This window comes from Schistocerca gregaria, chromosome 2 (genome assembly GCF_023897955.1).
Source record: "Schistocerca gregaria isolate iqSchGreg1 chromosome 2, iqSchGreg1.2, whole genome shotgun sequence".
NCBI classification, from domain to species: domain Eukaryota; kingdom Metazoa; phylum Arthropoda; class Insecta; order Orthoptera; family Acrididae; genus Schistocerca; species Schistocerca gregaria.
Window position 1 is genome coordinate 979074489 of NC_064921.1, and position 18681 is coordinate 979093169.

At 36.8% G+C, this 18681-nt stretch overlaps 1 protein-coding gene across 7 annotated transcripts in view; it reads right to left on the minus strand.

Annotated features, from left to right (window-relative positions):
* Positions 1 to 18681, minus strand: part of LOC126335458 (protein winged eye) — a 382243-nt gene that overhangs the window by 22212 nt on the left and 341350 nt on the right. For 6 of the 7 annotated variants that reach the window (XM_049998751.1, XM_049998753.1, XM_049998752.1 and 3 more), the window contains 3 exons: positions 17561 to 17858; positions 11683 to 11870; positions 8729 to 8957 (listed from right to left, as the gene is read on the minus strand). In XM_049998751.1, the coding sequence (XP_049854708.1) occupies positions 8729 to 8957; positions 11683 to 11870; positions 17561 to 17858 (715 nt within the window). The remainder of the gene's footprint in view (positions 1 to 8728; positions 8958 to 11682; positions 11871 to 17560; positions 17859 to 18681) is intronic. The other variant, XM_049998757.1, reaches the window with a different exon arrangement.

Genomic DNA, 18681 nt, shown 5'->3' on the forward strand with positions numbered 1-18681 from the left:
TTCCCCTTCAACTCTTCTGCCAGAAGGAGCCACTGGCTCTGAAAGCTTGTAAAAGTTAAATCATTTTGTGTGTGTTTTCCCCTGCTGCTGCTTGGTGAGTAGATTTCTTATCTATCTGTTTACATTATATTATCAATAACTGATTACTTTCTTTGTTATTGCAATGTTTGTATCATCTGCAAACAAAACAAAGTTATCATCTGGCAACATAACAGATGAGAGGCCATTAGAGTACACAAAAAGCAGTGTCCCCTCGAAGGAACACCACAAGTAATTAATTCCCCATCAGATGGAGACCGATCTGCTTACTGCACAGGTATTTCACAAAGACAACCTTTGTTTCCTATTAGTTAGATACGACTCAAACCATTTCGTAGCATTGCTGATGACTCCATAATATTCTAATTTACTAAAGAAAATGCTGTGGCTCAAACAGTCAAAGGCTTTTGTCAGGTAACAGAAAATGCCACTAGCCTCTAATTTATTATCTAATGAATTAAGTACTTTCTCCCTGCTAACGTAACTAGTGTTCTCTATATCACAACCCTTTCAAAACCCAAACTGTAACTTGGACAATATATTACTTGCAGTCAGATGCTTAAGGAAATGCTTGAACACAACCTTCTCAAACATGCTTGAAAACACCAGCAAAAGTGAAATTGGTCAATAGTTTGATGGTATCTCCTTGTCCCCCTTCTTGTTAAAAGGCTTAACTTCAGCATATTTTAGCCATTCTGGAAATGTTCCACTGTTAAGAGATCAATTACACAAATAACTGAAGATAGAACTCAACTCACAGGAGCACCCTTTGATTAACTTTGTTGATATGTTATTGTACCCACTAGAATAGATAGATTTTAAGGATTTTATGATGGATGCTACTTCTTCAGGAGACACAAGTGTCACTTTCATTTTACTGAAGTTATTTTAAAGACTAGTCTCAGATACTCCACTGCACGGTTCACCAAATCCGATAACCCCAAGCTGTCATTAACAGAAAAAAAGTACTGAAACAATGGAAAACCCAGGATGGAATGTAAAGACATTATGAAATTGAATATCTGTTGTCTATTTTTGATGCAGGCCTTACTGGCCGAAAGCTTTCTTTGTGACAGTCTTTTTCTTGTGCTTATCTGTGACTTGGCATGTCTGTTATATGATGAGTAGAAATAATGTACTTGTTTAAAAGATTTGCAACACTACATGCACTTGTTACCAGTGTCTCATCTATTTGTAGAGCTATCTGTTCCTCTTCCTCTTTGGTCCCCCCTGACTGTCTTCACTATATTCCATACTGTTTTTATTTTGTTGCATATATAAGCAAGTCTCACTCAAAAGTGCAGGTACAGTTATTTAGTCAAATACCAAATCTCTGATTAATGATGTGCAAAAATAGATTGATACCACAAGAATGTGTAATGGAATACACTATCACACTATTCAAATGTATTTTTGATAGTTTCTGATATTGTTAGTGAGACAGCTGCCAGATGTCAGGATGATATGTATTCTTCATTTGCTTTATGTTGGTGCACAAGTTCGTAGTATTTTTCTGTAAGTTTAATAAATCTTTCCTTTTCCTTCCCTCTTTCCTGACGAAGCAACCGCCGGTTGCAAAAGCTCATAATTTTGTGTGTGTGTTTGTGTGTTATTTTATTGTGCCTGTCTACCGGCGCTTTCCCGCTTGGTAAGTCTTGGAATCTTTGTTTTTAATATATTTTTTCCCATGTGGAAGTTTCTTTCTATTTTATTTACATCGTTAATAAACACAACAGATACACATAACAGACCTTAGTTCATCAATAATATTTTGTCCTTCACTATTTACAACAGTCTGCAAGCTGGGGTATCTTTTTGGTTCCACAACTCTAGAAATCACATGGTTTTGAGGTGAAGATCTCATCAAGCCATGTTCGGAGTGCATTTTCATCCAGAGAGGAAGTTCCTTGATGGTTGTTCAATATAGAGCGGAGAAGATGAAAATCTGAGGGCACAAGATTGAGTGAATGAGATGGGTGTGGAATAACCGCCAAACCCAATTACTGTATAGGGTTTTTTGTCATTCTATCAGAATGCCGATGGGCATTATTTTGGAGTAGCATCACTTCATGCAGTCTGCCTGGTCGATGTTCGTGGACTGTGTCTGTAAGACATCTCAGGTGTTGACAGTAAATGTCAGCTGTGATGGTTACACTTCACCGAAGCAATTCGTAGTACATCACATCATTGCTGTTCCACCATACGCCTAACATCAGTATTTGTGGATGTGTGCAGGTCTTTGTACGGGAGTTGCTGCTTTGTTTGGGCTCAGCCACTCTTATCTGTCTTTATAGTAGCATAAAAACACCATTTCTCATCACCTGTAATGATACAAGATAGAAATGGCTAATGTTGTTCAGGAGGCAATCAATGATGAGCAAGCAGAGGTGCACATATGGCCTCCTGCTGGTTTTTGCAATTTTGGCTTAGAGCATGCGGTATCTATACATCCGATTTTTGAAACTTTCCCATTGAATGTTGATCATACTTCATCACATTTGCCAGTGCTAGAGTACACTGACATGGATCATTGTGAATCAATGTGTTTAAATCACCTTCAACGAACCACAAAGGTCTTCCTGAATGTGGAGAGCCACTAAGGTCAAAATGATTCTCCTTAAACGAGGAATCCATTTTCTTGCCACACAATGTCCAATGGCATTATCCCCATACATAGTGCAAATGTTTATAGCTGCCGCAGTTGCTGTAACCCTCCAATTGAACTTACACGGAAGAATATGCTGGAAATGTTGCGATTTCTCCATTTGGCACTCCATTTTCTAATGTCCACAGTTGCACTTATTACCTCCAAATCACAAAATGGCAATATGTAAACTTAAATAGCAACAGCAAACTACAAATCATAAATGACAATAGATAAGTAAACCCATTCCAACAGGAATATCTACAATGCGAACCAAAAAGGCTACATACTTATGAGCCAAACTAATATAGTGACAAACATTTCTTCTGTTTAGCTCATATTCAAATTTCTTAGGAACATTTTTGTGCTTGTACGCATTCAAACTATTTCGAAAATTGTACATAGCTACTGACAAACCCCTGTGAGTTCTGATGGAAACTGAAAAAATAAGAGTTTTTAAAGTTAACTAAAGAATGTTGAGAGTGCATTAATCTGATTGGAAAAAAAGTAAACATCATTTTTCCTCTAAGAGTATTAAGAGATCATGCTTCACAAATAATGTAATTCTGTAGTTCCATTTACTTGAACTGCATTTTTATGAGCAATGATAGAGGATATAGTCACACCAACAAGTCTGCACAGTTTTCTGTATTCATTATATTGTTCAGTAGTTTTGAGCAGTTTATTAGTTAAGAATTTTTAGAGTTGACAAGTGGACATGATGAAGCACTCTCATATGTGTGACATGTTACACAGCTGAGGCTGTAAGGCAGAAGAAAGAAGTTGGTCATGAGAAGTTAATAAAAGTCCATGTGTCACAATCTGGTGGTGTGTGTGGTGTACTGTAACAAATCCTGACAAACTACTGAAGAATACAATACTCTTCTGTAGCAATCTTGTAGATCCACCTTTCACTATATATGCAAATGTTTAACATTACAGCTTTCGTTTTTCGCTATCACTGATTACTATTCATTTCACAATCTGCTAGCATATTCAACATAACTGTCATTTAATTATGTAAAAGATGTGTCTTTTTGCCATTTAAACACGGTTATAATCCTACTATTTTCATAATTCCAAATATAAGTAAAAAGATGATGTGTCTCTATACAATGCAATGTTCTAACACAAATATTAGTAACATATTTGGTAAAGTAATTATATGTTTAGTTAAAATCTGATAATATCCGATTGTTGACAACAAATGTGTAGCAAAAGTGAAGCTGAAATGATGTATATTACTTAATTCTGACTAGAAAATTTGTGTTTATATTTTATTTATTAAGTATTCCATGGTATGTTTCTGTGTGTAATCAATTTCTGTAATTATAATTTAGTTAAAATACTGTTGTAAGGTTCTAATTGTTACAACTTTACATCCATTGGTAGCTAAGTCCAACAGACAGGCCACAATTACTGTTATTGCACTACACTTCGTTGTTTTGTAGAAGCATTTGCAATTCCAATGCTTTTTTTAGTTATAGAAGGAAGGGGAGTTTTACATTGGTAAACCATTTTAGCTGCCACCAACCATTATCACTTACCACTCATGTATCAGAAGGGTTGAATAAACATTGTCAATCGATTGATGGGTATAATTACATTCCATTATCTGTTGGCAGCTATTCTGGTTTATATAATTTTGCTGCATGTTTCTGGACTGAGAGCTATTTTGTTTTGCTACTTTAGAGGTCCCCACCTTCCCTGAAAGTTTTTCCCACCACAGAAACATTGGTTCAAAATGTATAGCAGCATTAAAAAATATCACGTTACATATGTACTTATGTGTGTACCCACGTGGAAGCAAAGTTTATTATGTGATGACATTTTCTTGTGCACTTTGGAAGCATCTTTACAGCACAAAAAAAGCTTTCTAGAATTGAATTATTTTTTATATCAAACAAAGAAATATATCATTTGTTTATTGTAATTACAAAAAATGGCATAACAGGGTTAGTTCAGATTTATGCCACATGCAGCCACAATAGAGTATCTCATTTTTTATAATTAAAAAAACAATCTGTGATGTTTAATTACACAATTTCTCCTTTAGCAGTTTGAATCTTCATGTGACATTATATCACAAGCAAATCAAAATTTTTTACTATGATCGTCCAAAAATGGCTTAGTGACAATGTTTTAAGAACAGAGATGAGGAAAGGAAGGTATCAGACCTCCAACAACCTATTCCTGTAACAACAACAGTAATTTGTTGTACAGTAAATTGTCATTTTTTAAAATGAAATATACTGTTTAATAGAATATAATATACTGTATCACAAAGACAACCAAAGAGAAATTTAATTTTTCAGTAGCATCACCAAAACTTTCAAAGTTCAGAATAATATGAGGAAGTCTTTAGTATTTGTTTCATTCTCAATAGTTTAGTGTGATTACGAAAGCAACACACCTATAAAATTAAAAGATCAACTTTTTTTGTTTGTCTCTTTTTGTTATTGTTAAGTCTTCTGCCCATTATACTGTATGTTATTAGAAAAGGAATCATTTTTTTTATATCACAGTTACTACTGCTCTTTCCATCACACACACACACACACACACACACACACACACACACATGCTGAACTCAAACTCTTAGTTATCACTGACAAACAATGGAAATTTAGATAGTAGGAAGGTAAATCTGTACAACGGTTAGTAGTTCACAAATGTGAAAAAGCACTCAGAATTAGTATTAGTCTCCATCTACATACATACTCCGCAAGCCACCACATGACGTATGATGGAGGATATCCTGTACCACTACTTGTCATTTCCAATCCTGTTCCACTTGCAGAAAGAGCAAGGAAAGATAGAGTCTATGCCTCTGTATGAATCCTAATCATATCGTATCTTATTAGTCCTTACGCAAAATGTACGTGAATTTACTTAAGAGCATTTTCATGTTGTTACTGACATGCACAGTAAGTATGTTGTGCCAGTCATAATTAACTAAGGTGACAAAAGTTATTGGTTAGTGATATGCACATATATATGGCAGTGGTATCGTGTACACAAGGCATAAAAAGACAGTGCACTGGTGGAGTTGTCATTTGTACTCAGGTGATTCATGTGGAAAGGTTTCTGATGTGATTACAATCACATGACAGGAATTAACAGACTCTGAACATGGAACAGTAGTTGGAGCTAGAAGTATGGAACATTCCATTTCAAAAATTATTAGGGAATTCAGTATTCCAAGATCCTCAGTGCAAGAGTGTGGCAAGAATGCTAAATTTCAGGTGCTACCTGTCACTATGGACAACTCAGTGGTTGATGGTCTCCACTTACTGACTGAGAGCAGTAGCATTTGCATAGATTTGTCAGTGCTAACAGACAAGCAACACTGCGTGAAATAACTGCAGAACGCTGAACATATCTATTAGGACAGTGTGACAAAACTGATGTTAGGGGCTATGGCAGCAGATGTTCTATGTGAGTGTCTTTGTTAACAGCACGACATTACCTGCAGTACCTCTCCTGAGCTTTCGAGCATATTGGTTAGACTCAAGATGATTGGAAAACCATAGCATGGCCAAATGAGTCTCAATTTCAGTTGGTAAGAGCTAATGGTAGGGTTTGAGTCTGCTGCAGACCCCATGAAGCAATAGACCCAAGCTGTCAACAAATCTCTGTGCAAGCTGGTGGTGGTTCCATAATAGTGTGGGCTACATTTACATTTACAAAATTATAACATCCAAAATGGATTACAGACATCTCTCTTTAAGTGGAATTAACTGCATTCTACCAACAGTAAGGTGTTTCAAAGTGAGAAACAACATATTACTGATTTGTTGGGGATGCATTTATAAAGAAAATTGCATTGTGGACGAGGCACAGCTGACGAAAATGCTATCCATTTTCCTGAAATCACTGGTGTTAAAGAAAACAAATCTTGAAGAATTCATTGTGGCACTGAAAAAATTACATAAATAATTTTCTACATATTTTGAGGACACAGCCAACTTTACATTTGTTTTTGAGACTGTTTGTTGTTTCAGTTTAAAGAAGTCCTGTACATCTCCAAATGGAATCAATTGACCTGTGATTAAATTCCAGTTTAAAAGACAAGTTGTTCTTTGAAAAAACCATCCAGGAATTCTACACTGTTTTACTCCAGAAGAGTTTCCACATCTACATAATGAGGTTGCAAACTTGAGATAAACCTTTCATCAATATATGTGCGCTAAAGACTTTTTTTGATTATGAAACAAACTGAGTCACAATTATGTGGTAGCCCGAGTGACAAAAATATGTGAAATTGTCTGCATCTGCCCATATGCTGGCAGTTTGCATGAGAATAAATTTTATTATGTCTTCAGTGAGCCAAAAACAAATAATACTGAACTTTTTTTGTTCGTGACCTATGTTTTTATGAAATACAAAGCCAAGTCACAGTCTGGACATTCAGGTTCCTTGTGTGATTGCATTACCATCTAAATGTGGTGCGATTGCAGATTCCCCCTCTTCCCACACAGACAGCGTCGCTTAATAGTATGTGACTTGTACAGCCAGGTGACAGAAACCTGCTTGTGAACAAGAGCACCATGTATATGCAGAATTCTGTCTGTCCCTGTTTTATATGCTCTAGCACTTTATGGGATTAGAGAAAATCTTCAGTTGTTACCAAGAATTTTGCAACCCTATAAGGGCAATATCAATTGGAATCTCACGACTTGCGATCCTTGCATGTTTACAAAGCAGCACACGAAATCTCATGATAGTGCTGTTGTCATCTTTCATTTAACTTCAACCTGATTATAACTTCTGAAGTAACTAAATAATAGGAATCATCTCAAGTAAAATCAGAAGTTATGATAATAAGCAAATAAAAAATTTTTAAAAAAGAAAAGAAAACCATCTAAATGTGGGGGCATACTGTACAGTAATGCCTTCAAAATTTTATGCTGAAAACTATTAAAGCTTTTTAAATAAAACATGTTATTAACATTCTGCATCTTTATTCTTCAGGTCTACATACTTTAAGCCCTCTGCCACTAGAGAGCTAATTGCAGCCTGTAGCATGGAACTGTTTAACATAACTATGTTGGTGAATGAGAAAGAGCATGCTGTAAGAGAGTTTCAAACGGTAAGAGTTTGTCCACAATGGAGTGCCCTCTCCTTCAGCATGAAAATGCCAGACCAGGCACGAGTGCAGTGACACGTGAAACAATCCAATGCATTGAGTTCACAGTCACTGATCATCCTCCATGAAGTCCTGTCTTGGCCCCATCTAATTTTCATTTGTATACAAAACTGAAGGAACACCTTCAAGGACTGCACTTTGATAGTGATAAAAAGTAGTGCAAGCTGCAGTGATGTGGTTCTGTCAACAAAGACAAACATTCTACACTGATGGTCTCAAAAATCTGGTCTCTCGTTGGGAGAAATGTGTTCACTGGTGAGGTGACTGTGAGAAATAAATATGTAGACATAAAAAAAATAAAGATGTAGAATGTTAATAACATTTATTTTATACTTATAAAGCTTTTAGAATGTCAATAACATTTCTTTCACTTACAAAGCTTTAAAAGTTTTCAAAAAAAAAATTGGAGGCATTACTTTTCAGCATGTTCTTGTGAGTACGTGTGCGCTACAACGGTTTCAAAAAGCTTCAAGAAATTAAAGTCTTTACAGACTACTGGTTAACTAAATGCTCTCTCAACAATGTGAGTAAACCTTGAAGTTTGTCAGTAAAAACTGATCTTTAGTCTGTATAAGTTGGTCATTGTGGGTGACACTACTATTACCCTACGAGTTCCAGTAGCAGGTTTTTACAAAACTGTTTGGTACCCAACTTCCAGAAACAGTTTCTCTGTCAACTACTGTCATGCAAGAATCGTTATGACATGAGAAAGTCGGTGCAACAACTTTCACCACAGTGAATACAAAATACTCTGTGCCAATTCTAAAAAGTAATATTATTTTTAACACATCTTTCATTAGTTTCCTCCTTTTTATGAAATCCGTTATCCACACTTCATGGAAGGAAAAGGTATAAGAATAAGAACAAATATATTTTATTCTTTTAGTGGAACTCACCAACAACGGGGTAGTCAGGTGGCAGCAATCTTATATCATCTATGTTGATACGACCATTGTCACCATCATCAAATTCAACGCTGACAAATTGTCGATCGAGCTCAGGGTCTGGACTGGATGGTTGTGCCACAGTGCCTGGGTAGAGACAACGATACTGTTGGCTCCAATAGGCACACAATCGAGTACCAGGAGGAAGGTCCGCGGTGCTGGACAGCCGCACCTCTAGGATCTGCAGCAGACATTTTCTATCACTTACAAAGAAAACAATTAGAATTATCCTATCAAACAGAAGTATAAGTCATGCTACCCAGTTTTGAACTTTTTAAAAAGAGACTAATCACATACTACAGGGCAGCAGAAACAGCAGTCAAATTTTTAATTACGAATTTTGGCAGGAAATTCCTGGCAGATTAAAACTGTGTACCAGACCGAGACTCGAACTGGGACCTTCGAGTCTCTGTCAGGCACACAGTTTTAATCTGTTAGGAAGTTTCATATCAGTGCACACTCTGCTGCAGAGTGAAAATTTCATTCTGGAAATTTTTGGGAAAAACAATTCATGTTTGTGTGTTATGACTGAATAGTAGTGACTTAATTTTAAAAAAGTAAAAAATATCTGGGAAAACAGTGCGAACACAAACAGATGACAGACATTTCGTGTTATGACAAGGGTAATCTCTTTATTTTGGGGAAAAAATATTTTGAGATCAGCCTCAAGGTTAATAGCAATCTCCCCCTCAGCCATGAAGAAACAGTACAGTTACAACAAATACTGATAATATAATATTCAATTCTTGAGTTTGTTTTTTGTACTACATTGAAGAAATGTTTTGCAAGAATGGCACAAATTGTAATTGGAAGATCAGAGACACAACGGAAATCTGCATACTAAAATGCAAGACAATGACAACAAAAGAAGGCAGCTGGGGAAATAATTGTTTCTTCTGTAACATTTGTGAAGATTCAATAACTTTTGTACAAACTTAAGTGAGAATTCAATTTTAAGTACTATTTACGGCAGTTACAATTATTTCCAAGTAAATTACAAACTTCCAAGATAAGTAAATGCAGCATTTCCGTGTAAACTAATTTCATTTTGGCTAAAATCCACTGTTCACATTACTTTTAAAATTAATATACTGTCAAATTATTTCTGCTGATAGCGTTGCTGTGTTTTTAATACATAATCTAATTTAATTTTGTAATTGATCTTAACAGAAAACTGTATGTACTTACCATTATATAAAAAAAAGTTTTTGCATGGTGACAAATTTTAGTTTACCATATTCACTTATTTTTCTGAAAGAACCTGAATTTTCAAGCAAATTAATTTGAAAATTTTCACACATATACAATTGGAACATTGGAAGTACTACATCAATTTTGAAGATCTGAAAACAACAATGAAGAACAAAAATTGCACTCTAGTTTCGAAGGTAAGGTATAACATTAATTTGCCACCTGTGCATCTTATACTATTTGTGCGACTAAACTACTTCAGCTACATAAAACAAACAATACATTATGCTCAGCTACATAGTAAAATGGTAAGCAGCATTTTATGATTGAATGTAGTGAAAATTAAATGCAATGAATATAATATCAGTTCATAACTTATGAACTTGTTAGTGAAATGTATGGTAGTAACAACATCGAAAACAGTCAATTTTGATACAAAAATTCTTTATTACATTTCCTTCCTATCTTTACCACAAACTGTACACTTAACTGGGGAAAAAACACAATAATCATTTGCAATAAAGTGATAGTTGTGGTAACAGTAACAGTGGTAGCAGTAATAGTTGTAGTAACAGCAAACAAGAAGTGACAACCAACAGCCCATAAAAGAGAGTAGAAAGCACATTATTAAAAACAATAATCTTTCAAAATGCACATATTTCACACTCTTTTCTCTCTCTCTCTCTCTCTCTCTCTCTCTCTCTCTCTCTCTCTCTCTCTCTTTGTCTCTGTCTCTCTCTCTGCTCTGAAAAGAATATGATGAGGTCCACGAAAGGCTAAGAAACCACAGAAAGAAACCAACAGGAAAATTCAATGTAACAACTACATACCCTCACGGATAAACTAGTTAATTACTGAAAAACTCCTGTCTATTTTCAGCTACTGAAGAAAAACAACAGTAAATAACCTGGACTTAAAAAGAAACTAATTTCACTAATTTCAAATAGCCCTGCTACAATTTTTTGACAACGACGAAGTCCTTTACTGTACTTGGCATGCTGTTCAATCAATCACACTAAATCTTAACCTAACATGAGAAGCCTGATAAACACTGAGATTTCAGAGGAAAATTCCTATCTTTCTAGCATACAGACACATTTTAAGGAAAATGGGATTTTCTAATTTTGATACATGAGTGAGTCAGTGCAAACACATTGTCACCTCATATTTTGGACACTGATGGACCCCTTATATTTATAATGAACAATTTTAAATTTTCTGGGGAATAGTCATTCCATAGCTCACTTGAACTTTCAGAGTCCAACATACAGTGTGACAATTACTGCTACATAATACATATTTTAAATCATTAAGGGCAGAATTTCATGTTTTTTATGTTAAATATTTAACCAAAAGCTCATCAGAAATATTCCAGTTTTCGATGCTGTATTAATGGCTGAATGAAATTTTATGTAAACTTTATGAATGAGTCATTACATCATGAAACAATACAGTATCACTACCAATTCTTTTGTTGTACTATCAAGTTAATGGAAAAAAGAGCTGAATGAAACTATTTACTTAAAATACAAATTAAAGGCTGTAAATATGTCCTTTAATAATTAGATGAAAAAGTGATGAATATCTGATGATGATGTATCACTGACTGTGCTGCATACTCATTTAACAGGGTGAAATAGTTTCACAAAGGCAGCATTGTGAAGTGTATTTAAATAAATAGTTTTGCTGAGCAGTAGGATGCTCTTGCAACTCACCGCATCCTTCAGCACTTCCTCCCGGCTATAGATATGCTGACGGTTCCCACGTTCTCCATCCAAAGTCACACCGTATACATCAGGTGGACGGATTGCACTCAGAGTGCCAGCATAAAACAAACCTCCTGACGCAGTCAGAACACGCTGCTTGTCAGTATTTAAGTGTGAAGCTGTCAGCAAACAGGATGCTGCACAAAACAAAACAAAAACTTTTGTTTAGAAAATCATGAATATTACACAATTTAAAAAAAAAGAAAGAAAGAAACATAAATTATGAAAATGCTAAAATGCATCCAATCATGGTGCAATTTAAATAATTACTAACAAAATTTGATTTTTTAAATAAAAATAATAATAAGATACAACAAAGATGTTTATAACACAAGGGAAGTGTACCTTTTGATTCCCAGAATACAACCTACAGCTGTCTAGTTTCTTATGCATTCTGGCTGCCAGTGCAGACAGAATTATTTTTGAGGAGAGCTATTTTATACGCCATAGCCAGCAGAATGTATGATAATGTCTTAGAATGGTGATGTATAGTTATGAGATTTATCACCAGATAAAGACTACACTATGATCAAAAATATAAAATCTCTAAAGCACATCTCAAGAAGTTATCAGGTGCGATTTTCTCCAACTAATATAGCTCTAGTAGTGCCTCCTGATTTTAGGACAGAAACTGAATAACTGGCACAACATTTCTATCAACCACTGTGATGCCACTACATGGATGATGCTGCTCTCCAAGACAGCCAGACTCTAGCATATAGGAAGGTCCAACACCACCCTAAGCAGTGGAGAGCGCACCACAAATGTTACTGAATGTGCTACAATGTTGCTCTGGTGGACTATTTCTAGCAGACAGATCACTGATACCGCTTTGTTTGAGAACGTGAACTTAAGATGGCTTGCACTGTTCCTAGCTGTATATACAGCATCAGTCCCAAAAGTTTTGAGACTACACAATAAAAAGTAGACAAAAGATCGGTGGTTTTAATTCTTTAGGTCTTCTACATAGTCTCCACCCACTTGAATAAAATGGACAGAATGTTCATATGATCACATAAAATGTTTAGAGAAATCCATCTTTGGGATGTTGATCACGTTGCATGTCACATTCGTACCTCCTTTGGTCTTTGTGAAACAATGCAGACCAGTTCTATACTTTATGACCTTTTATTCATATTGATAAAATCAGGCCACACCACTCATTGTGATTTTTTCCCACAAAAGAATTGTCTGCATATTTCACTTCAATCAAGTCTCAGCAGACATACAAGTGGTGGTGTTTTTTGTTTGAGCATTCAAGGTGTGCAGAAAAAACTTTACATGCTCTTTCCTTTTCTTCACAACATTTTGTAGAATGTCTTGAACACACAATTTAAGAGTTCTGCAATACTTTGATGTTGACATGCTATGGTCACATGTTCAGTTCTTGACTCTGCCTACTCACAACTGACTGGCTGAATGCATATCTGTTGTTTACAGTGATTACTTTAAGCTGCCATTGTACTTACTATACTGATGTCACTTACATGTCACAAGTAAAATCAGTCTCAGAACTTTTGGGACAGGCAGTGTATATAACTTGTTGTGAATAACTCCATGAACTCTGTGTGTAGATCACCTTTTACAGAAGTGGCAACAAGGACAGGAACTGTAATGGATGTAGATTACACTTTTAAAATTTTTGTAGTTATTTGAGAGCACGGGTTTTTCAACCATAGAGGAAACTATGGCATCTCCTAACACCAGTCACATAAGTCTATCAGGTGCTCATTACAGCTATATTACAGGCAACTGTAGCAGGAATGTCTCCCAGGCCAGCTATGTTTACAGCCTTTTCACCACTCAACAAACAATGTGATGAGCAGAATGCTTACTGCTGTAGTTATATTTTTCAGCTTGTCAAATTTCTGATATGGAAGGACAAAAGACCACATTCTTATACATAAATCCTGGACTGTTTCATCTAATACAAAAACTAGAGCCATTAATAAATCTGAAGAACATGAAGTGCCTAGAACATTCTCTTTTTATTGCAAGAATTCTAGCAGTGAAAAATGTGTCGCAATCAATTTCATGCAGATGGGGCTGCCAATCTCCAGGGATTAGGTAGAAATTACTAATGTTTGTGAGGGCAGAACAACATGGACTCCTTATCAGCCATTGTGTGTCACTTATGCACAGCTTGATGTGAGAAACCATGCAATGAGGAAATCAAATCTTCCTTTGGCAGAAGTAATGTGAATAGCTCAAATCTGTGAAACAACCCAGCAGCCCAAACTGTATCCATGAAGGAAGATGATGTTGCAGCAGTCAGCTCTCCAGCACTGGTTGTATGGAACATCACTATGCCTTTGGAACACCCTTTACCTGCACCATAGCCAAGGCAGTCATGTAAATAACAACACCAGTGGTGATTGGCTACACAGGAAGAGGTGTCTTTTTTTTTTCTTTGCCATGCACGCAGAGTGTACCCCTATCAGCAAGCATCTTATCATGGCAAAAGAAGATACTGGAAAGAGGTATGTTTCAGCATTTCCGCTGCAACACAGGCCAACCTAAAGAATAGGACCACGTGAGATAGCAATCTATGGAAGTGCTAACTTCTCAAAATGCAGCCCAGAAAACGTACTTACACTGGCAAACATCCTGTGAGGTTAATTTTGAACACCAGTGCTTCTGTGTCTTTGCTAAACCAATAAACTCACTTAAGTTTAGAGTCACTTCCACTGTAGGCAGCACAGACAAATCTTTGGACCTATGGACATCATCAAGTGCCTTTGTTATGGAAGTTTCCAATTACTGCATCCCAAGTGTGCTGCATACCTTGACAATATTGTGGTCACAGTTCCCAAGGATCACCATGATTCAAAAGAATTCCCTTAATTAGGCATTGTGTTTAGCAGTGTACACCCCTGGTTTACTTCTCATAATTGCAAGTGACGTGCCCCCTTCCCTCCCGCATAGTAATGCCATAGCACTCCCATATTATATATATATATAGCCCTGAGTGCCCTATCACATGCACTTCTAAGACCTTACCTGCTTCTCAACAACACTATTCTCAAAACACAGCAGAGGGCACTCACTATAATTTATTCATAAATTATTCTTTTATGAATAGAAAATTCATATTGGTATGGATCATCACCAAGTGCTCACCATCTGTGTCCACAAGCATCAGACAAGACCACCTTCCACCTACAGTGCTGGGTGCTGTAATTGCCTTATGTTCATTATTCGATCAAGTATTGTGCTATGATATACACAAATGCAGATGCACTGTCCCAATTCTTGGGGGACTTGATTCAGCCTTTGACCAACATAAATTAATGTGTTTCCAGCTCAATTCAGATCTGAATTCAGCCATTTCCACCTTTCCCTTAACAAAGTGCATTGTTGCAGCTACCAGCCACAAGAATTTGATGTTATGCTGTCTTCTTCACTCTGTACAACATAATGGCTGGACATGCCTTCCAGGCAAAAATTTCATCCCTTAGCCATGACAACATCAACTACACTTAAATCAAGGGGGGTTCTGTTGTTCTCGGATGAGGATCAATGCCACATCCTGATTTCTCCTGCTCCTGAATGGAAAGTTTGGCATGACATGTATTCTGAACAAATACTGACTCACACATTGTGAGCATGGTCTGTCAGGTCCATCAAGCTGCATCTCTCGAGTGGTTCTCTTCCTGGACTGATGCTGTGAATTATGGAAGCATATCAATTTAGATTTTTCGGGCCCATTTTTGGAATCCACGTGCCTTGTCACGATTGACTCTTTTCCTCACTTCCCTTTTGTGTTCTGCATGTCTTAGGTCATTACTGCCACTACTATCATGGCCTTGGAAAAAGTCTTTGCACTTGAAGGCATCACACACATCTCTGTGTTTGATAACTGGATGGCATTTACTTCCTATGACTTCGTGGAGTTTTGTGACTAATGGAATTCAACACCTTCCCACCAAACCTTCTCAGCTGGCCTTCAACTGTCATGCGGAATGCTTTATGCATACATTTAAAACACAATTTCCTACGTTAATGATGTCATACACATTTAATGCCCTGTGCAGCTTTCTAGAAACTTAAAGGTCCACCCTGATCAAGGGATGCAACCCAATGGAGTGGCTTCATGGTCACCCTCACCACATGCTTTTAGATATGCTGTGACCACTACTGGTTTACATCATTGCTGGAGCCTTGTCCATCTGTAAGGTCAATCAGTTAGGATGCCACTCAAACTGGATATGCCGGGTGATCTCTGCCTGCCGTCAGCAACCATTTGGTTCACTGCCCCCGACAGACCCTACAGTCTCATGATGACTACCATCTCTCAATGAGCCTTTTCCTGCCTTGGCCTTCCACAGTTGTGTCCATGGACATTGGCATACTGCCTTTGCCAGGGGCAGCTCCTCCGGTCCATGCACAACTGCATCTTATGGTTGTGTAAGTTCCCTGGGAAGATTTTTCGGGTGTGGTACCATATCATATTGTAATAAAACCATCACTGGCAAAACCAATGTTGCAGTGTCATATCATGTCACCTTGGAAACTGAGTATCTGGCAGAACATTACTACTGACAGTTTATGTATTATTACTGTGATGGTACCGATCCTCTAGATGCATCCTCAGACAGAATTGCACCAAACTCTGGAATATAAGCTGGTCTACGTCATTACTGGTATGAGCAGTGAAGTGTACATCATCAATTTTAATACTGACTATGATGGTGTTCTGGTTGACTGTTTGTAATAGATCAAACTCTGATAAGGCTTGGACTGGATTTTGTTTGGGAATACAGACTTAAGGTAGCTTGCACTGTTCCTGGTAGCATCTTGTGTACATATCTCTCTTTCATAAATAGACTCTGTGTGTGTGTGTGTGTGTGTGTGTGTGTGTGTGTGTGTGTGTGTGTGTGTGTGTGTATATCACTTTTTACAAAATTAGCACAATACAACGAGTCTGTAAGGACGGCCAAATTTGTGAAGCAAATCTATTACAAAGGCATCATGTTAAGACATTCATAAAGACATAAGAGAATACATGTCTATCTATGTATGTTGCACATAATATTTGACTTTTGTCTCCTGAATTTTAATTCTTTCCTTCATCGGTTTTACTTCTTGCTCCATCCTGATCTAGGCCTGTTTTATTTGAGGTCTTGTGTTATTTTCAGACTTCATTTCTAATTAATCTTACATGCTCCAACATCCATCTTAATCTTTACAGGTGAAGTAACCTTTGGTTCAGGTAGCTAGTGTGTGTGCACTTAGATTTGCACTGCAGATTATATATGCCAGAAAATAATCAGTACATTTTTAAAATTACACAAAAGGGTCACGATGCCAAAGTATATTCTGACACTGCATACCAGAATGAAGAATTAAATGATTACACAACTGACAGCCATTAAGCTTTCATCAATATGCCATACACATCATGTATCACATCAAATAAAGGAAAAGGGAGAGAGTGTAATAAATACAGTGATACTGTTAAGCCATGCCAGATGCACTAAGAAATGATTGTTCAGGATTAGACAAGAGCAACTCTTAGTACTTGCTGCACATACAGCATTATTTATACGTGCAAGCAAGCGAAGACAAGTATAGAGAGAAAGGAGACATTTAGCTGGCACAGGATGTATGCGGCAGTAAGTAGTTGATTAAAGTCGAATGCTAAATGATGTTGAAATATATGTTAAGGAAGATGCTTAATAATTTAAGTAAGAACTTTTGTACAAATATTAATCTAATGCCGAATAAGCTGCCCCTATTTGGATTACATCAAGAAACCAAAATTCCTTTTTGGTTAGATATTCTCCAAAGTTACTGATACAGCAAAAATGTAAGGACAGTTACTTACGTGGTGAAGATCTGCTGCTGTAAACACTGAGTGGTAAATCTTCGCCTTCTGTCTCACTAGCAGTGTTAGTCGCAGGAAGAGCAGGAACCTGTCGACTGACCTCTTTTGTTCCTGCTGAACATCTGTTCCTTTTCTGCCGTTTTGTAATGATTCCATGTTGATTTTTATCTTGACTAGTAGAGTGAGCCACTCTTTTTGCTGTTTTTGTACCCTTTGCATCACCACTACTGAATTTCCTTTTGGCTAATGTCCCTCCAGAACTTTCATTTTGAACTACTTTGGCAGGCACTTTGTCATTCTGATAAAATGAAAAATATAATCAGAAAAACTTTAATATGAAAATTAGTGTGAAATCTTTACAGGCACAAATATGTGAAGAAGAGAGACACAGAGAAAAGCTCTGGCCCAGAAAAATGAACTACTGTGTTTACGATACATAAATTGTGGTGAAAATGGAACACGCTTTAGCATGGGCCTTAGAAAATAAGACTGCACATTGTCAAATGTTTCATGGACCTATCTAACGGCTTGCTCTTTTGACACACAATAAAACTTATGATATCTAAGTTTGTGTAAGATATTCAGTGTAGAAAGTGACAAATTAGTTATTGACTGCCTAATGAATAAATGTGAACTCCTAGTAAATTACGGTAGTTAACAGAAGAAAGGTGACACAACTCAAGTGTTATCAACATGTTCTCAAAGTTGTTCCCCTTCTAGCAGTTTATCACAGGTCACTGGATACTTAGCAGCAGCGGAAAAAAGAGCACGTCATTTTTGTTTACGAGAATGGTTGTATTACAGATGCACATAACTACAGTCCTATATCACTGATGTCAACCTGCTATACAATTATGGAACGTATTTCATATGATGTTCTTTGAGACCAAAATTCTCCTCTATAAAATTGAACATGCCCTCCACAAACAGAGATTTTGTAAAACTCAGCTCTCACTGTCCACGAGATCCAAAGCATCAAAGACACCAGTGCCCAGGCTAAGGGTGTGTTCCCTGACTCCAAGAAGGTATCTGACTCAGTTCCACACTATTTTTATAGCACAAAATACAACCTTACCAAGCATGGGACCAGATTTCTACCTGGATTTGGGAATTCCCTGCAG